This window comes from Ochotona princeps, chromosome 2 (assembly GCF_030435755.1).
Source record: "Ochotona princeps isolate mOchPri1 chromosome 2, mOchPri1.hap1, whole genome shotgun sequence".
Lineage (NCBI taxonomy): Eukaryota > Metazoa > Chordata > Mammalia > Lagomorpha > Ochotonidae > Ochotona > Ochotona princeps.
The window spans coordinates 16,375,259-16,391,465 of record NC_080833.1 but is presented as its reverse complement, the minus strand read 5'-3'; the positions used below and the strand labels follow the sequence as shown (position 1 = coordinate 16,391,465).

At 55.5% G+C, this 16,207-nt stretch overlaps 1 protein-coding gene across 1 annotated transcript in view; it reads left to right on the top strand.

Annotated features, from left to right (window-relative positions):
- Positions 1–11,231, top strand: part of ASAP3 (ArfGAP with SH3 domain, ankyrin repeat and PH domain 3) — a 49,433-nt gene extending 38,202 nt beyond the window's left edge. Inside the window, exons 11-25 of the mRNA XM_004592265.2 lie at positions 721–790; positions 1,055–1,142; positions 2,075–2,123; positions 2,216–2,406; positions 2,491–2,624; positions 3,655–3,749; positions 3,938–4,115; positions 6,070–6,155; positions 6,317–6,432; positions 6,831–6,898; positions 6,988–7,095; positions 7,230–7,425; positions 8,489–8,711; positions 9,197–9,287; positions 10,712–11,231. Of these exons, the coding sequence (XP_004592322.2) occupies positions 721–790; positions 1,055–1,142; positions 2,075–2,123; positions 2,216–2,406; positions 2,491–2,624; positions 3,655–3,749; positions 3,938–4,115; positions 6,070–6,155; positions 6,317–6,432; positions 6,831–6,898; positions 6,988–7,095; positions 7,230–7,425; positions 8,489–8,711; positions 9,197–9,287; positions 10,712–10,786 (1,768 nt within the window). The 3' untranslated portion in view covers positions 10,787–11,231. The remainder of the gene's footprint in view (positions 1–720; positions 791–1,054; positions 1,143–2,074; positions 2,124–2,215; positions 2,407–2,490; positions 2,625–3,654; positions 3,750–3,937; positions 4,116–6,069; positions 6,156–6,316; positions 6,433–6,830; positions 6,899–6,987; positions 7,096–7,229; positions 7,426–8,488; positions 8,712–9,196; positions 9,288–10,711) is intronic.
- Positions 11,232–16,207: the final 4,976 nt, after the last annotated feature.

The following is a 16,207-nucleotide window of genomic DNA, read 5'->3' as shown; positions in this document are numbered from 1 at the left end:
CACAACAGCCAGAGCTGGGCAAGGCTGAAGCCAGGAGCCAGGAGCCACTGCTTCCAAGGCACATCTGCAGGGAGCAGCGTTGGAAGTGGTGCAGCTGGGACTCGAACTGATGCTCATATGGAATGCTGGTGCAGCAGGTGGCAGCTTTACCAGCAATGCCACAGCACCAGCCCAATCTTTGTTCTTGACCCAACAAAGAGCAGCAGCCCCAACTGTGCCCACACTCTTAACCTTCACTGTGTACTAAATATGTCTGGCAGTAAGTGTTGACTGTGCCTTGCTCCTTGTTGTTAAAAAAAAAAATCTGAAACACAAAGGCCCTTTGGCAGTGTGTTCACATCTCTATCAAAGAAAAGCTTAGACAAGACCAGCTTACCTCTAGCATGTATGAAGCAGCTTGGGTCACGGATGTGGTGGTATCCATAGTGGTCTTACCTTGCCATTAACCATGACTCTGCTGTTGCAGTAAAAGCTCCCTAGGGTTCTGAGCTGTGTCTCCTGGAAGCTCTAGACCAGGGTCCCCTCCAGCCTAGGGATCCGCACAGCAGAGACAGCGCTCCATTGGCCTGGGAGCTACCAGGGGGCAGGACTGCATCTCCTGCATCAGAGGGGAGCCCCAGGGAGTGGGAGGTCTCAGGGGGATCATGCTGGGGGGGCGGGGCAGGAGTGTTCTGGAGAAGGGGTGTCAGCCCTGGCTCTGACTTTCCCTCTGCGCCCCAGGATCCGCAGAGTCTGGCAGAAGAGGAAGTGCGGAGTGAAGTATGGCTGCCTGACCATCTCACACAGCATGGTGAGGCCTGGGATGCTGGCGCTCTCAGGGTGGCCTGGGGCCCCTCCTCAGTGTCAGGCTTTCCCTTCAAGACTGGCCCCCTGCCCCCTGCCCCTGTGGAAGGTAGGATGGGACCCAAAGCTCCCCAGCCTGGTCTCATTTCACACTGCAGGTGCCAGGAGAGGGGAGACACAGACTGGAACAGGAGAATTATGCCCATTTCACAGCTTAGGAAACAAAGGCCGGGGGATCACATGTACATCCTCCACCTTCAAATTCCCACAGATCAACAGGCCCCCAGTGAAGCTGACCCTACTGACGTGCCAAGTGAGGCCAAACCCAGAGGAGAAGAAGTGTTTCGATCTGGTGACCCGTGAGTGGTGCCCATCCCCCACCCCCTTCATCAGTCAAATGTACCCACAGACCACCTGAAATGTGGCAGTTTCCATAAAGCACATCTGAGTGGCCTTTGAAGTATTGCTGGAGTCTGTGGGGTCAGGCATCAACATGAGGGTGGGCCTGGGCTGAGAAAGCTGGATCGGTGTGTTTGTGTGTGTTTGTGTGTGTGTGTGTGTGTGTCGGGGGGGGGGGGGTGTTAATCTGGCAAGCGTGAGGTCCCAGGACTGTGGGATGGGGGAGGGAGTCCAGCAGACCGGTGCAGAGGTGACCCCATGGCAGATGAGTGGGAGGACAAGCCTGCCCTCCTGAAGGTGGGGAGGCAGGGAGAGCCGCTGGTGGGAGGCAGATGGCAGCTTGGCCTTGGAGGATGTGCAGGAGTGTGGAGACAGCTGGCATGGCGAGAGGCACGGCAGTAGGAGTGTTGTCCTTGCCGGCTTGCCCAGAGTGGGGGTTTGCCCAGGAGCAGTGGGAGATGAGGCCTACACCTGCCTCTATAAGGTTTGGGCCACATTTCCTGGCAATAGGGAGCCATAGCGGATCTGGGGATGAGGAAGAGGTATGATTAGAGCAGAGCCTCAGGCAGCATCGTGGGAGCCTGCACAGCTGGGGAGAGGGGGTCAGGGTAGGAGTAGGGAGACAGTACAGCAGGCTGGGAGCCAGCCTGGCAGTGGCAGCAGGTCAAGGGACCCCACTGCCTGACCTGGGGGTTGGTCTGCCTCGACCTGAAGCCAGGTCCACACTTTGGAGACAACTTCTGAGAAACACCCTGGCTGATGCCATTACCCACTCTGCCCCCCCCCCCACCCCGCTGGAGAGAGCCTGACCCTTAGGGGCAAAAGGGTGTGGGTGGGCGCTCCGTGCCCTGGGAAGGCCTGCAAAGTCAGGCGCCCTTTGTCTTCCCAACAGACAGCCGGACGTACCACTTCCAGGCGGAGGATGAGCAAGAGTGTGAAGCGTGAGTGCCCCGGGCTGGCCGACAGGTGGGCCGGCAAAGTGGCCTCACCCCTTGCAGCCTCCCATCCCATTCCTGCCCTCCCACCCTCGCAGGTGGGTGTCAGTGCTACAGAACAGCAAGGACGAAGCCCTGAGCAGTGCCTTCCTTGGGGAGCCCAGCGGCAGCCCGAGGCCCTGGGCAGGCGCTGGGCCAGACACAGAACCCCAGGAGCTCACGAAGCTGCTTATCGCCAAGGTGAAGAGCCAGCCTGGGAATGGCCAGTGCTGCGACTGCGGGGCCGCAGGTCAGGTCTCTGGGGATGGGTGGGGAAGGATGCGGGTGGGACGTCAGGACCGGCGCCCCAGATTCCAACTGTGCTCCTCCGCAGACCCCACGTGGCTCAGCACCAACCTGGGCGTGCTCACCTGCATCCAGTGCTCCGGCGTCCACCGCGAGCTGGGCGTGCGCTTCTCGCGGATGCAGTCGCTCACCTTGGACCTGCTGGGCCCAGCGGAGTTGCTGGTGAGGGCGGGGAGGGGCCGGTGGGTGTGGCTTAGAGTGGGCGTGGCCTGGTGGCTCCGCCCATATGATCGGAGGCGGGGCCCGGGAGAAGCTCCACCCAGCGTCACACCCATCCCAGGATCCCAGACATGGGGCATGCTCTGAGAGCACTACTCAAGTGGATTTTGATAGTTCAACAGTTCTGAATTGCTGCCAGTCTCACAATTCCAAGCATGATGGAATCTCTCCAGAATCCACTGGCTGACATAGTACACCTTAGGGTCTCTATTTGCCCAGATTTTCACTGCGAACACATGGCTGGGGTAGTTGAATGATTTGTTCTGTCCTCCGTCCTCTGCTGTGGTACCAGGTGTCCTCTGCAGGTTCCGATGGACTGCCATATCCTCCATGTGCCCTGGATATGCTGTCCACTGCTCTGTCTGAGCCTCTGAGGAGGCTCAGCTTTGACACATGCGCTCCAGGGTCAGACCATGGAACCTGCAATTTCTTCCACGGTTGGGGTTCTGAGATCAGCAGTTCAGTTGGAGGGATCCCCAAAGAAACTTCGTCTGAGGTGATCCCAGACCTGATTCTTGTGTGTGCTTGCCAGTACAGGGTCCAGCACAGTCTGTCGCCCCAATCATCTTGTGCATATGCTGGTGGTTGCAATCGCTGGATCAATTGTTTCCAGCCCTGTCTTCTACACGAACCAATGGGTGTTGCAGTCCAGCCTGATTCTACCTACCATGTACTCAGCCCTCACACAAACCAGTGGGAGCTGCAACCTAGTTGGAGCGACCCACAATAACTCCCACCAGTCCCGCCCCCTGCACTGATTCCTGTGCTTGCCAGTATGTACAGCAGACTGGTCCAGTCTGTTCCACATCACATTCAGCTCTCATATATGTCAATGGGCATTGAAGCCTAGTTCAACCCAACCAGCCCCACTGTTCAACCCACACACGTGCCAGTGGGTGCCACTCTGTCTAGCCATGCCGGCCCCAATCCTGGTTGCAGTTCTAACGACTGGATCTCCTCCCTGCCATCCCAGCTGGCCTTGAAAATTGGAAACACGCGCTTCAATGAGATCATGGAGGCCCAGCTGCCCTCACACCATGGCCCTAAGCCCACTGCTGAGAGTGATATGTAAGCAGGGGGAAGAGGGGCTCAGAGGAGGGATGTCCTTGCTGTTGTGGGGGGGCAGGTGTTCAGGTGGGAAGGCCCTGGGGTTGGAAGTCTGGGAGGCATGGCTCTATGGAAAGGAGAAGCGTGGATCCTGGGCTGGGCAGTGTGGACACAGCCCCTGGGCTGAGACCGCATGATGTCCATGACAGGAGCACCCGCAGGGACTACATCGTGGCCAAGTACGTGGAGCACAAGTTTGCCCGCCGCTCCACCCCCGACCCCCAGAAGCTCCGGACAGCCATTTGCAACAGGGACCTCCTGGCAGTCCTGGAGGCCTTTGCCAGTGGGCAGGACTTCGGTCAGCCACTGCCAGGGCCTGAGGGGCAGGTGAGAGCCCCTGCTGTTTACAGTCTGCTGTGCTCACCCTGGCCTTCTCCTCCAGGGAGAGCTGCTTCTCCCGCGCCATCCCCCTGTGGGCTCACCTATTGGAAGGGTAGAGGAGAGTTCAGCTTGGCTCACACACAACCAGGCGGGAATCCTGGCTGTGTGATCCAAGGCAGGTTACATAACTTCTTAGAGTCTCATTTTCTCGATGGGTTAACAACAGCACCCCTGGGATTGAGTGAGAATGAAATCACATTTACAGATGTGTATCCTCAGTGGCCCATAAATACTCCTGTCTTGTCCCTTGGATAGCTTTGGTGGTGGGTCAGGGTGGGCAGACCAGAGCAGGGCGTGCCCTGCACTGGCTGGTCCAAGAGCACATGTGTAAATGGGGAACATGGATAGTGGGGGCATTCAGAAGAGTCATGAGGTGACTGGGCATCAAGGATTGGCTATCTCCTGGCCACTGTCGGACGTCTCGGAAGGCTGTCTGGTGGGCAGCCCTGGCTCAGCACTCGGGAGAGCTAAGACTCTGGAGCAGTCTCACACAAGCAACAGCAGAAAGCAGGAGGTTGATGAGGTTTGGGGCAGAGAGGAACCCACGGCCGAGAACCAAATTTGGGAAGGCTGGGGACAGGGAGGAGAAAGTATCCAAGGGAGCCAGGGCAGGGCAGAGGCTGGTCCTTCATCTTCCTCCCACACCTGACTTCCATCCATTGCCTCATCTCCTGTGGCACTGGCAGCTTCGCAGCAAGGGGGCAGGAGACCAAGAGTTCACGAGGGGAGTAGCGGGACTGGGTGTTGTGATAAGACAGGTTAAGCTGTCACTTATGGATAACTGCTTCCGCTGTGGGACTGCTTGGGGACAAATCCTGCCTCAGCTTCCTCTTAATGCTCACCTTCGGAGGCAGCAGGTGATGGCTCAAGCTCTTGGGTCCTGGACATCCAAGTGGGAGACCTGGATTGAGTTCCTGGCTCCTGACTCTGGCGTGGCCCAGCCTGTTCGAGGTATGCAGAGAATGAACCAGTGGATGGTTTCTTTCTCTTTCTATCTCTCCCTTCCTCCCTCTCTTTGCTTTTCAGATAAATAAAAGAATAATAAGCTTTTTTTAAAGATTTATTTATTGGGCCCGGCGGCGTGGCCTAGTGGCTAAAGTCCTCGCCTTGAACGCCCCGGGATCCCATATGGGCACCGGTTCTAATCCCGGCAGTTCCACTTTCCATCCAGCTCCCTGCTTGTGGCCTGGGAAAGCAGTTGAGGACGGCCCAATGCATTGGGAGCCTGCACCCGCGTGGGAGACCCGGAAGAGGTTCCAGGTTCCCGGCTTCGGATTGGCGCGCATCGGCCCGTTGCGGCTCACTTGGGGAGTGAATCATCGGATGGAAGATCTTCCTCTCTGTCTCTCCTCCTCTCTGTATATCCGGCTTTCTAATAATAATAATAAAAAAATAAAAAATAAATTAAAAGAAAAAGATTTATTTATTTTTATTACAAAGTCAGATATACAGAGAGGAGGAGAGACAGAGAGGAAGATCTTCCATCCGATGATTCACTCCCCTAGTGACCGCAACGGCCTATACTGCGCCGAACCGAAGCCAGGAACCAGGAACCTCTTCTAAGTCTCCCATGAGGGCGCAGGGTCCCAAAGCTTTGGGCCGTCCTCGACTGCTTTCCCAGGCCACAAGCAGGGAGCTGGATGGGAAGTGGAGCTGCCAGAATTAGAACCTGCACCCATATGGGATCTCCGGCGTGTTCAAGGCGAGGACTTTAGCTGCTAGGCCACGCTGCCAGGCCCAAGAATAATAAGCTTAAAAAAAAAAAAAAGAACGATTACAGAGATAGGCAGATTCCAGATTAGTTACTGACCTTAGCAAAAAAAAAAAAAAAAAAGGGAGTGGGGACTGCTGGGTGGGCGGGCAGGTGTGCGTGGAAACTCAGGAGTGGATGTGTGCACAGATGCCCGGAGAGTTCGCCTTGCACTTGGCCGTCCAGGTGGCCAGCCAGGCCTCACTGCCACTGGTGGAATTCATCATCCACAACGGGTGAGAGCCCTGACCAGCTGCACATCCCTCACCCCTTCGCGCCTCGCCCTGACTCCCCTCTCCCCCGCTCCTCTCTCCTCCCTCCTTTCCTCTCCCCATTTTGCCCCCTGACCTTGACCCTTCCACCTGCCCCCATTCCTCCTCCTGAACCCTCCCCGCAGCGGTCACCTGGATGCCAAGGCTTCCGATGGAAACACTGCCCTGCACTACGCAGCCCTTGCCAACCAGCCAGACTGCCTCAAGCTGTTGCTGAAAGGGAGAGCTGTGGCTGGCACAGGTGGGCTGGCACACCTCCTTTGTCAGACACGCATCCTGAGTACCCCTTGGTGGAACCTTCTGCCCTTTGCCCAGATAGACACCACTGACCACTGGCGTGGGCTGTGCTTGCAGGTTCTAATCCTGCTGTGATTGTGTCCACCCTGTGACCTTGGTGGGGGGGGAGGTTTCACACATTAATGAATGTAATCCTTATCAGGTAGTTACAGGGGCATGCTCATGTTAGAGGTTCCATGAATTAAGGTCCAGGGAGGTGAAGGAGCTCACCCAAGATCACACAGCCAGGAAGTGGCAGAGCCAGATTTAAGCCCAGTCACACTCTCACACTGGAGTCCTGGCTTAGCCTCTAAGCTAACTTGTCTCTGCTCTGACCACGGCTGCTGACTTCACCCCCAACAGTGAACGAGGCAGGAGAGACAGCCCTGGACATCGCTAGGCGGAAGCAGCACAAGGAGTGTGAGGAGCTGGTGAGGCCAAAGGGCCAGCGGGTGGGGGTACCCCGGCCCTCCCCTCCCCTACTGAGCCCCCTGACCCTCAGGACCGCCCGCCTTTGCAGCTGGAGCAAGCACAGGCAGGGACGCTCAGCTTCCCTCTGCACGTGGACTACTCCTGGGGAATTCCTGCAGAGCCCGGCTCGGACAGCGAGGAGGATGAGGAGGAGAAGGTGGGTCCTGGGCCTGCCCTATGGACCTCCAGATGGGAGAGGGGGCAGCTGGGTCGGGCCTGGTGTGGGCAGGGGTGGGATTGTCCTGGAGGGCCCTGACTGGCTGGGCCCCTGCCCACACTGTTGTTGCGCAGCGCTGCTCTCTGAAGCCCTCGGCCCAGGCCCGCTGGACCAGTGGAAGGCTGGACATCAGTAACAAGACCTACGAACCCTTCCCCAGCCTGGGACCAGCACTTCCTCAGAGCCAGAGTGACACCTGCCCCCCTCCCTTGCCGGCCAAACACTCTTCACGGTCCGTGGGCCAGGGACGCGCAGGACCTGGCAGTGGAGGTATGGGGATGGGGTGGGGGACCTCCTGGCACAGTGATCTCGGCTGTTCTGTGCTGGGACCCAGAGCTGAGCTGGCCCATGCTGGTCCATGCCATCCTCACAGTCACTCTTGGGCGACTCCCCCGTTGTCTTTTTAAGATTTATTTTTATTTGAAAGGCATGTACAGAGAGAAACAGAGAGACAGAGATCTTGCTTTGCTGGTTTGCACCCCAGATGTTTGCAACTGCCAGTCTGAAATCAGGAGCCTGGAGTTTCTTTTGGGTCTCCCGTGTGGGTGCAAGGCCCGAGGACTTGGTCATTTTCCACTGCTTTCCCAGGCACATCAGTAGGGAACTGGACCAGTAGTGGAGCAGCTGGGACTCGAATTGGTGCCCATATGGATACTGGTGCTATAGGCAGAGGCTCAGCCTGCACCATGCTAACTCCTCTCTCTCTCTCACACACACACACACACACACACAGAGCCATCATCTCTCTAAGGTCAGGGCAGAGGTGTTAAGTGACATGTTTAAGGTCCCACAGCTACTGAGCTTTTGATGTGGAACTCAAAGCCAGGTCTGTCTGTTCCACATCCCTCCCTTCAACCAGAAGACCTGTCAGCAACTGCTGTGTGCTCTTGGGGTTACAGAGGCACAGTGTCGTGGGGACATGAGGACCAGGACACAGGTGGTTCTGGCTCTAGGCAGTGAGCATGCATTCCACAGAAGGTGGGCACTGGGGCTGTGTGCTGCCCTAGCGCCTGGCAGCGAGCCTGCTGCTTGTGAGAACTGTTTGCTGGATAACCAAGCAAGCTTGTTCTGGGAGAGGGATGGGTGGTTCAGGAAGGCTCCCTGGTGGAGGAGGCACCAGGGCTGAGCAGGAAAGTCCACACTGAGAAGGGGCTGTGAGCATAAGCACGGATGTGAGTCAGTGTGGTTCCAGCCACTGTGAGTGCTACTCCTAGGGAAGGAGGTGCTGGGAAGGGAAATCCAGAGCGCACGGTTGGAGAGACCATGAAAGAGCCCCTAGAGGATGGAGCCTATTGCGGAACTGAAAAACACAAGCTATCTCTTCTGATTTTAGATCATTCTGAAGCACCCAACCTGAACTTGGAGCCCCCCGAAGCCCCTGAGAACCTGGGTAGTCCGGCGTCTTCTTCCTCCAGCCTCACGAGCCTGTTGGAAATTGGGGGTCTCAGCGCAGCCTCAACTAGTTCCGAAAATGTCCGGGAAGCCCCAGGCTCCTCCCGGACCAGTGTGACCTCCGGGACCAGCCCTGCAGAGCCACACCTCCCCGTCAGGTTCAGGTTGGCAGCCCGGAAGAGCGCCCCAATCGCTTTGAGCATCTATGTATCTCCCTACCCCTCGACAGGACTCCATGCCAGCTCTGGAGCCCATGCTTAGAGAGACTGGGCCTTGAGTTGGAGGGTGACCAGACCCCATCCTCCTGCACACACCCGTTCCTAAATCCAGCTGTTGGAGTTAGAGAAGAGAAGGCATGCCCCCCTCCCGCCCTGCGTAGTCCATGGGGTCTTCACTCTGCCCCACCTTCAGTCTAGAATCCTTTTGCCCCTTTGAGCCTGGAAGCAGGAGACTTGAGGATGTGCCCAGAGCCCACTGAGGGTCAGTTCCAGACCTTGGGCCTGTGGCTGAGCTAGTCTGGGGACCTCACACACCCTGTCCACACCCTCACTCATCCTGTGACCCCAGCCTTCCTCTGTAACTGAGCCCTTGGCCCCACTTCCACAGGCTGTCAGTACGAGGGTGACATTGGTCTTTCTCTGCCCTCTAGCTCAGAGAGCACACGCTCCTACCGGCGAGGAGGCCGCAGCGTGGAAGATGGTCCCTCAGCCAGGCATTCTTTGCCCAGAAGGAATGCACCGGTAGGAGACCCAGGCCTGCATTTGATGGGTAGCAATGGGGTGCCTGGGACCAGAAACTGTCTAGGGAAGGAGTGGGTGACATCTTATCCTGGGGCTGCCTGGGAGCCATTTGACCACTTTGGCCAGCCTCTGTCCTGCTGCTTTTCCTGCCCCAGTCCACCCAGAGCTGGGACAAGCTGAGAGCCCAGGCTCCGAGGGACAGGCCAGGTGACAAGACCAAAGCTCTGGCTGCTCCCGTGTGTGTGTGTGTGTGTGTGTGTGTGTGTGTGTGTGTGTGTGTGAGCCTTGCAGAAAAGGCAGTGTTGTGCCGGATTTTGAAATCCCCAGGAAATCATCAAGTCTGAAGTCGGTGCTAAGGCATAAAGGTGGTTTATTCAGGTTAGCCTAGGTCTCCCAGCCACCTCCCCCAGCCCAGCAGGGCTGGGCGGGGGAGGGGCAGCCGCAGCTGAGGCTGCTGCAGGATCCACAGGGAAGGCAAAAAAGGAGAGAGCAAGCAAGAGACCAAGTTGAATAGCCCAGCATTCTTATACATTTTAGGCTATGAATTATACAGTCATGATTTAGCAGGCTTCTGTTGGTGGGTTTGAAGCAAGCACTTTCTTTTCTTTCTTTATTTTTATTTTTTTATTATATTTTTGACTATCTTTACATAGTTAATTAGGGTAAAAAAAGGTTCAAGGGCTATAGGACGGTGAATCTTATCAGACACCAGGTACCTCCTACCTGAGAATTGGTCTATCAGGCCTGGAGTTCACACAGCCCCTAGCCAAGCCATTAAGGTAGGAATTACAAAAGGCAGAAAACATCTAGATTCTTCAGGCAGGACTAGTGTGACCTTGCCAAGTTGTTGCTTTGCCAGACCTTCCCCTCCTGGAACGTTGGGACTTGCAGACCCCAGACACAGAGGGGCATGACAGGGACAGGGTGAGAATTGTCATCCTTAGCCAGGCTGCTTCCTGCCACGTTGCAGGCTGCAACAGTGGCAGTCTGTTGAGAAGCCCTGGGGGTATCCTTGGATCAGAGCCAGCTGCGTTGGCAGGTAGCCCCCTCTTGGTTCTGTGCTTCCCCAGGGGTTTCTTCCCCAGGAATGGCCAGGGACAGGGCTCTCTGGCGTGTCCTCATCTTTAGCCCAGCCAGATCAGGCACCAGACATGAACCTGTGATCCACATCTTTGTCCCACTGGTGTCCCAAAAGAACAAGTCTCTGTCACTTGCCGCTGTGCAGGTGGTGTCATGGCCTAGTAAGAGCTGAGGCTTTAGATGGAGGGACCTTGGGCAAGTGGCATCGCTTTGTGAAGCCTCAGGAGAAAGTAGGAGAGATCTGTCTCCCCACAATAGGACAGGGAAGAGGGGGGACAAAGCGAAAGAAAGCCTTGGAAGGCAATGGGTTCAGACAAATGCTAAGTTCCTGTTTCTCCCCCCAGGCCAGCTGCCCTGAAGGAGATGGCTCAAGGACTGGAGTTCTGTCTGCAAGTTCAGTACAACTTTTGCAAGACTAGCCCCTTGCATGCCACCTGCTGGACCCCAGCATTCAGCTCTAGAGCTCAAGCCCACAAAACGGGGGTGATGGTGCATTCCTTCCCCCAAGCCTCACTCCCCCTTGTCCTTCTTGGTGGTCTTCTGCATAGGCCATGCCCCTGCTGGGGACACTGGACCCTTCCCTCTGGGTAGTGGGGGGCAGGGTGGTGTGGTTCCTTGGCTCTGTCTCATTACTCTCTGGGACCGGCAAGCCTGTGACTGCCCCTGAGGCCCCTGAGCTAGCTTCACCTACAGAACTCTCAACCCCTCAGCAGACCAAGCCTGCTTCTCCCAGCAAACCCCCAAAACTGCACAGACACGAGTAGGACCAGCCCTCTACCACCATCTCCCCGTGTCCAGGTTGGGGACTCTGCCATGCTGGTACCGTTTTTCCAGCCATCAGGTTGAGTATTCCTGAATTCCAGCATTCTCTCCGCACTTTTCTGACTCTTCTGGGAAGCTGGTCTCAGGGACTGGACTTGAGAAGGGGACTGCCAGATTACAAGGCCTGGTACTGAGGTCAGGGGCAAGATGGACCAGCCGCTGCTGAGACTTGTGTGTGACCACTGCAAGTTGTCTGCAGCCCCCATCTGTTCTGGTTGCCTGATGCCCAAGCTGTCCGGGCTATTAAAGAAATAACCCTCTGCCCTTTCTGAGGGGCAGTGAAGCCTTCCTTGGGATGGTGCTGTACTCCCTCCAGCCAGGAGGTGGAGCAGGACCCACCTGCAAGTGCCTGCTGCCCTTGGCTCTTAGCAGGAAGGAAGGCAGTGGTCTGGTCACTCCTTGACCTCTTTTTCTCTTGGCCAACTTGGGAGCCTTCCAGATTGGGGGAAGTGGGGCTGAGATCAGAGAGAGAGAGAGAGTGAAAGAAACGAGTGGGCAAAGCTTTGCTATTCTGCTGGTCAGCGCCAGATGTTCCGTTGCTGCTCAGCCTGGGGAAGCAGCTGTGCCCAGACTGTCCTTAGCAACTAACCTCTCAGCTGACCCTCAACTGGGCGCTGGACCCCAACAGGGATGGGCTGTGTTTCCTGGCATCCTGACTGCTCTGTAGTCCCACAGGAGCATGGCTGCCTCCTGAGCCATGCATCTGTGTCTGGTTCTCATCTCCGACTGACCTCACTCATCTCTAATAAAGGACCATGGGGAGTGAACTCCGTGTGTTTTCATCTTTGCGATCAGGACGGTAGGGGAGAGAAGAGGGAACTTTGGGACTTGATTTTTTTTAACATTTATTTATTGGAAAGGTAGAATGCCAGAGAGATAGGAAGAGACAGACACAGCTTCCATCCACTGGTTCAATCCACAGGTGGCTACAACAGCCAGGGCTGGGCCAGGCTAAATGAAGAGCCAAGATCTTTGTCCTGGTCTCCCACATGGGTGATGGTGCCATCTTCTGCTGCCTTCCCAGGCATACTGGTGGTAGCTGGATTTGAAGCCGGGGTCTGGGACTCCAGCGTTCAGACATGATGCTGACCTTGTAGCCACTGCATATAAACTGGCCCCTGGGGCACGGAATTCTTACTGTGGACCTGGCAAAGCAGTCAGACTGGTGTGGAGCAGTGGATTGCAACTGGGGGGCAGTTTGGCTGGGGCATTTAGTGAAAGGCAATTTTGTTATTCCCAGCATCCAGTGGAGCAAGACCAGAGATGTGGTCATGGTCCACTTTGTGATGCTGTAACAGAATACCCAAGGCTGGGTACTTGGTGAAGAACTGAGTTTGGCTCAGGATTCTGGTGGTTGGAGCCTCCAAACAGCATGGCACTGGTGTCCCAGCAAGCCCCCTTCCACCCCCCAGTACTGGAGAAACAATGAGTCACACACAGAAAGAGCCCCAGGTATGGGATGGCCTTGCTTTACAACAACCTGCTGGCCACAGTGCCCACTCAAAGTGACTAGCACTAACCCCTTCAGATGGTGCCCTCATTACCTTCTGCCAGGTCCCACCTCTTACTTGCCCTATAGTATGGCAATATCAGCCACCTTGGGGTCCAGCTTCCTGCTCAGGAACTTGTAGGGGACTTACACTCCCGCAGCAACCACAAGTTATCCTGTCCCAAGTGTGAGTTGTGTGAAGAACTCGCAGTGTGGAAGGAGGAGCCCTGGACCAGAGTCTGGGGCCCCCCTTTCCCCAACAAGCAGTGGAGACAGGGCCACAATTGGAGCAGTGATCCTGAGAAGCCTAAGAAGGGAGTAGAGAAGTGAAGTAGCTTGCCCACAGTGCTAAGACCTAAGAAATCAGGGGCTTGTCTGTCTGGGAGGTGTCTGCAGGTGAGCTCCAGGCTGGACAGGGGGTGCTGAGGGAAAGGGGCAATCCAGCCGTGTCGGGTGCATCTGTGACCCTGAGGCATCACCACCCTCTGGGCTCAGTCTTCCCATCTGTAGAATGGGAGGGCTGAACCCATTTCCTTACAGTTATTTAGGAGTCCTGGTTTCTTTTGGTGTCAAAAGTGGGGACTCAGTGGACATTGGAGGAAAATCACACTTGATCTTAGTCAAAAGGCCGAGAAGTGATAACCTGAGGAAAATCAAATCCCTTTTTAGAAGAAGGCAATCCTGGGGCCAGTGTTGTGGTACAGCAAGTATCCCCTGTGGGCAGCAGTTGTGTCCTGGCTGCTCAAGTTCCAGCCCAGCTCCTTGACCCAGGTGTTTCACACCCGGTTGCCCATGAGGGAGATCCAGAGGAACAAGAGGCTCCTGGTTCAGCTGTGATTGGCGCAGCAACTGGACGAGTGAACCAGTGGATAAGATTTCTCCAAAACTTCTACTTTTAAAGAAATACATTTTTTTTTAAAAGGACAATCCTGAGTGATCACAGACATGTGTCTCTTCATCCAAAGGGCTTGGCTTTTGCAGAGAAGATGGTCCCCCCAAGGGTGCCTTTAAGGTGCCCTCCACTTCTTCCTGACCTTCCCCTAGCTCTGTGTGAGATTCTTGCCTGTAGATGCCTGCTGGGACTGGGTCAGTCCTGTTCACCACCGAGTTGTTGAAGGAAGTCCAGCCCCATTAGTTTTCCCGGACAGCAGCCCGGTGGTGGCACCTGCAAAAAGCAGTTCCCGCCAGGCAGCAGGGGGTGCTCCAAAGAAGAACTGGAGTTTTCACTGGGCACCCTGAGGCATGAACCCAGCCCACCCACATAGGCACCCTGAATAGAACTTTTCAGGACTTCCCTTTGTGTTCCTAGGTCTCCAGTCGCTTCACAGAATGCACATTTTCTGTCCATTAAATTTACCCCTTTAGAAAAAACCAGGTCCACAGGTGACACCTCTCCTGGGAGGTTCACCCACAAGAAGGCAAGTGTGTGAGCTGGGGAACAGAGCGAGCTGCAGTTCCTCCCTTGCCCCCTCCCCGCCAGGTGACTTTTCAGTGCACCTCCCTTGGGCAGGCACTGGCTTGACTGATCCTGGAAAAACCGGGTCGCCACGTCCCAAGACCAGCAGCTAGAAACACTTGGCGCACCTCAGCATCCAAGCCGTCCTGGGACTCGCAGCACTTTTTTAATCGTTTTTTTTTTCCATTTTTTATTATATTTTTGACGATCTTTACATAGTTAATTAGGGCAAAAAGGTTCAAGGGCTATAGGAAAGTGGGTAAGACTAAAAATTCCATATTGTTTCCTTCATGTATCTGAGGTAAAGGGGGATACTGAGGGAGAAACACCACCCAGTCTACCACCCACCCCAGGTCCCAGAAGTGGGGCATGCTCTGAGAGACTTGCTCAAGTGGTTTTGATAGTTCACCAGTTCTGAATCGCTGCCACTCTCGCCATTCCAAGCATGATGAGGTCGTCAAAGAATCCACTGATTGACATAGTCCATCACAGAGTCTCCATTTGTCCAGTATTTCGCTGCCAACATATAGCTGAGGTGGTTGATTGACTTGTTCTGTCTTCTGTTTTTCTTGGTTAGGGTTCTGAGTCCGGCATTTCGGTTGGGGAGATCCCCAAAGAAACTTTATCTGAGGTGTTCCCAGACCAGATTCTTGTATGTTCTAGTAAGCACAGGGCCCAGCACAGTCCATTGCCCTGATCAGCTGGTGGTTGCAATTGTTGGGTTGGTTCTGTTTTCAGCCTCGACTTCCACTGGAACCAATGGGTGTTGCAGTCCAGCCTGGTTCTGCCCAGCATATACTCGGCCCTCACATAAACCAATGGGAGCTGCATCCTATTGGGAGCGACCCACAATAACCCCCACCAGGCCCACCCCCTACCCTGGTTTGTCGGTATGTGTAGCAGACTAGTCCAGTCTGTCCCACATCCCGTTTGGCTCTCGTACATGTCAATGGGTATTGAAGCTTAGTTCCATCTAACCAGCTCAACTATCCAGCCCTCACGGATGTTTTTGTTGGTGCCTCTCTGTCTAGCCATCCCAGCCCCTGTCCGAGTTTTTGTGCCCTTTGGCGGGTGGGAGTGGTAACCCAAGAGGGAAGAGCCCACTATTTCCCTCCCAGGCCTCACTCCCGGATTATGCACTCTCCAGGTGTTTCTGTGGTTTGACTTGACAGAATTAGCCCCCAGTGCCAGCTTCTGCCAGCTGATGCTGCAGCTAAGCCCAAACAACCCTCACCCACTCTAATTTTGTTTGCACCAGTAGGAATAATCAGCCCAGCCTGGCTTTTCCCTGATCTAGTCCACATGAGGCACACAGGTGTTGTAGCCCTGCCTGGTCTGATCTGTCCCCATCCCAGCCCACGCTCTCCGGTGGGAGTAGCTGTCTGGCAAGGAAAACCTCCGAATATTCCCCCTGCCGGCTCTGCCCCTCCCTTCCTGGTTCTCACGCATGCTGGATGGGTGCTATGGTCACATCTGGTACAGGGAACCTCACGACCAAACCTGGTTCGACCCACACTCTGTTCTGGTGTTCGGATTTGCCAGTGGATGACGTGAACTGATTCAGCCTGGTCTGCCCCCGACCCATGCCAAATGTATGCCAGTGGGAAACTTTCCATGGCCTATTCTGGGCTGTTTCCTATCATGCTTCTTGCGCTTACCTGCAGGATCTGTGTCCTGCCAGAGGAGTTGCCCAGGCTCCTCCATCAGAACCTCTCCCAACGCCAGATTTTGCGCATACCATGGGGCCCGTGAGCCAGATCTACTCAGTTCACCTCCTGTGCTAGCAGGAACAGTAACTTTTACTGACTGGCCTTCAACCCAAACTGGTTCTTGCTGTTGGATGTTTCAGCCCAGGCACGGCATGTCCATACCCACATACAGCTCACACATGGCTCAGTAGGGGTTGAGACCTAGCCTAATCCGTGCCACATCCACCCTGGCACTCCAGGACACCAGACGGTGTTGGAGTCTGGCCCGGCTTGGTGTGTCCAGTCCCAGTCCACACTTGTGCCAAGGGAGACTACAACCGTTTCCTGATCAGAATGCAGCCCCCTTTCCACCCCACGCGCTCCT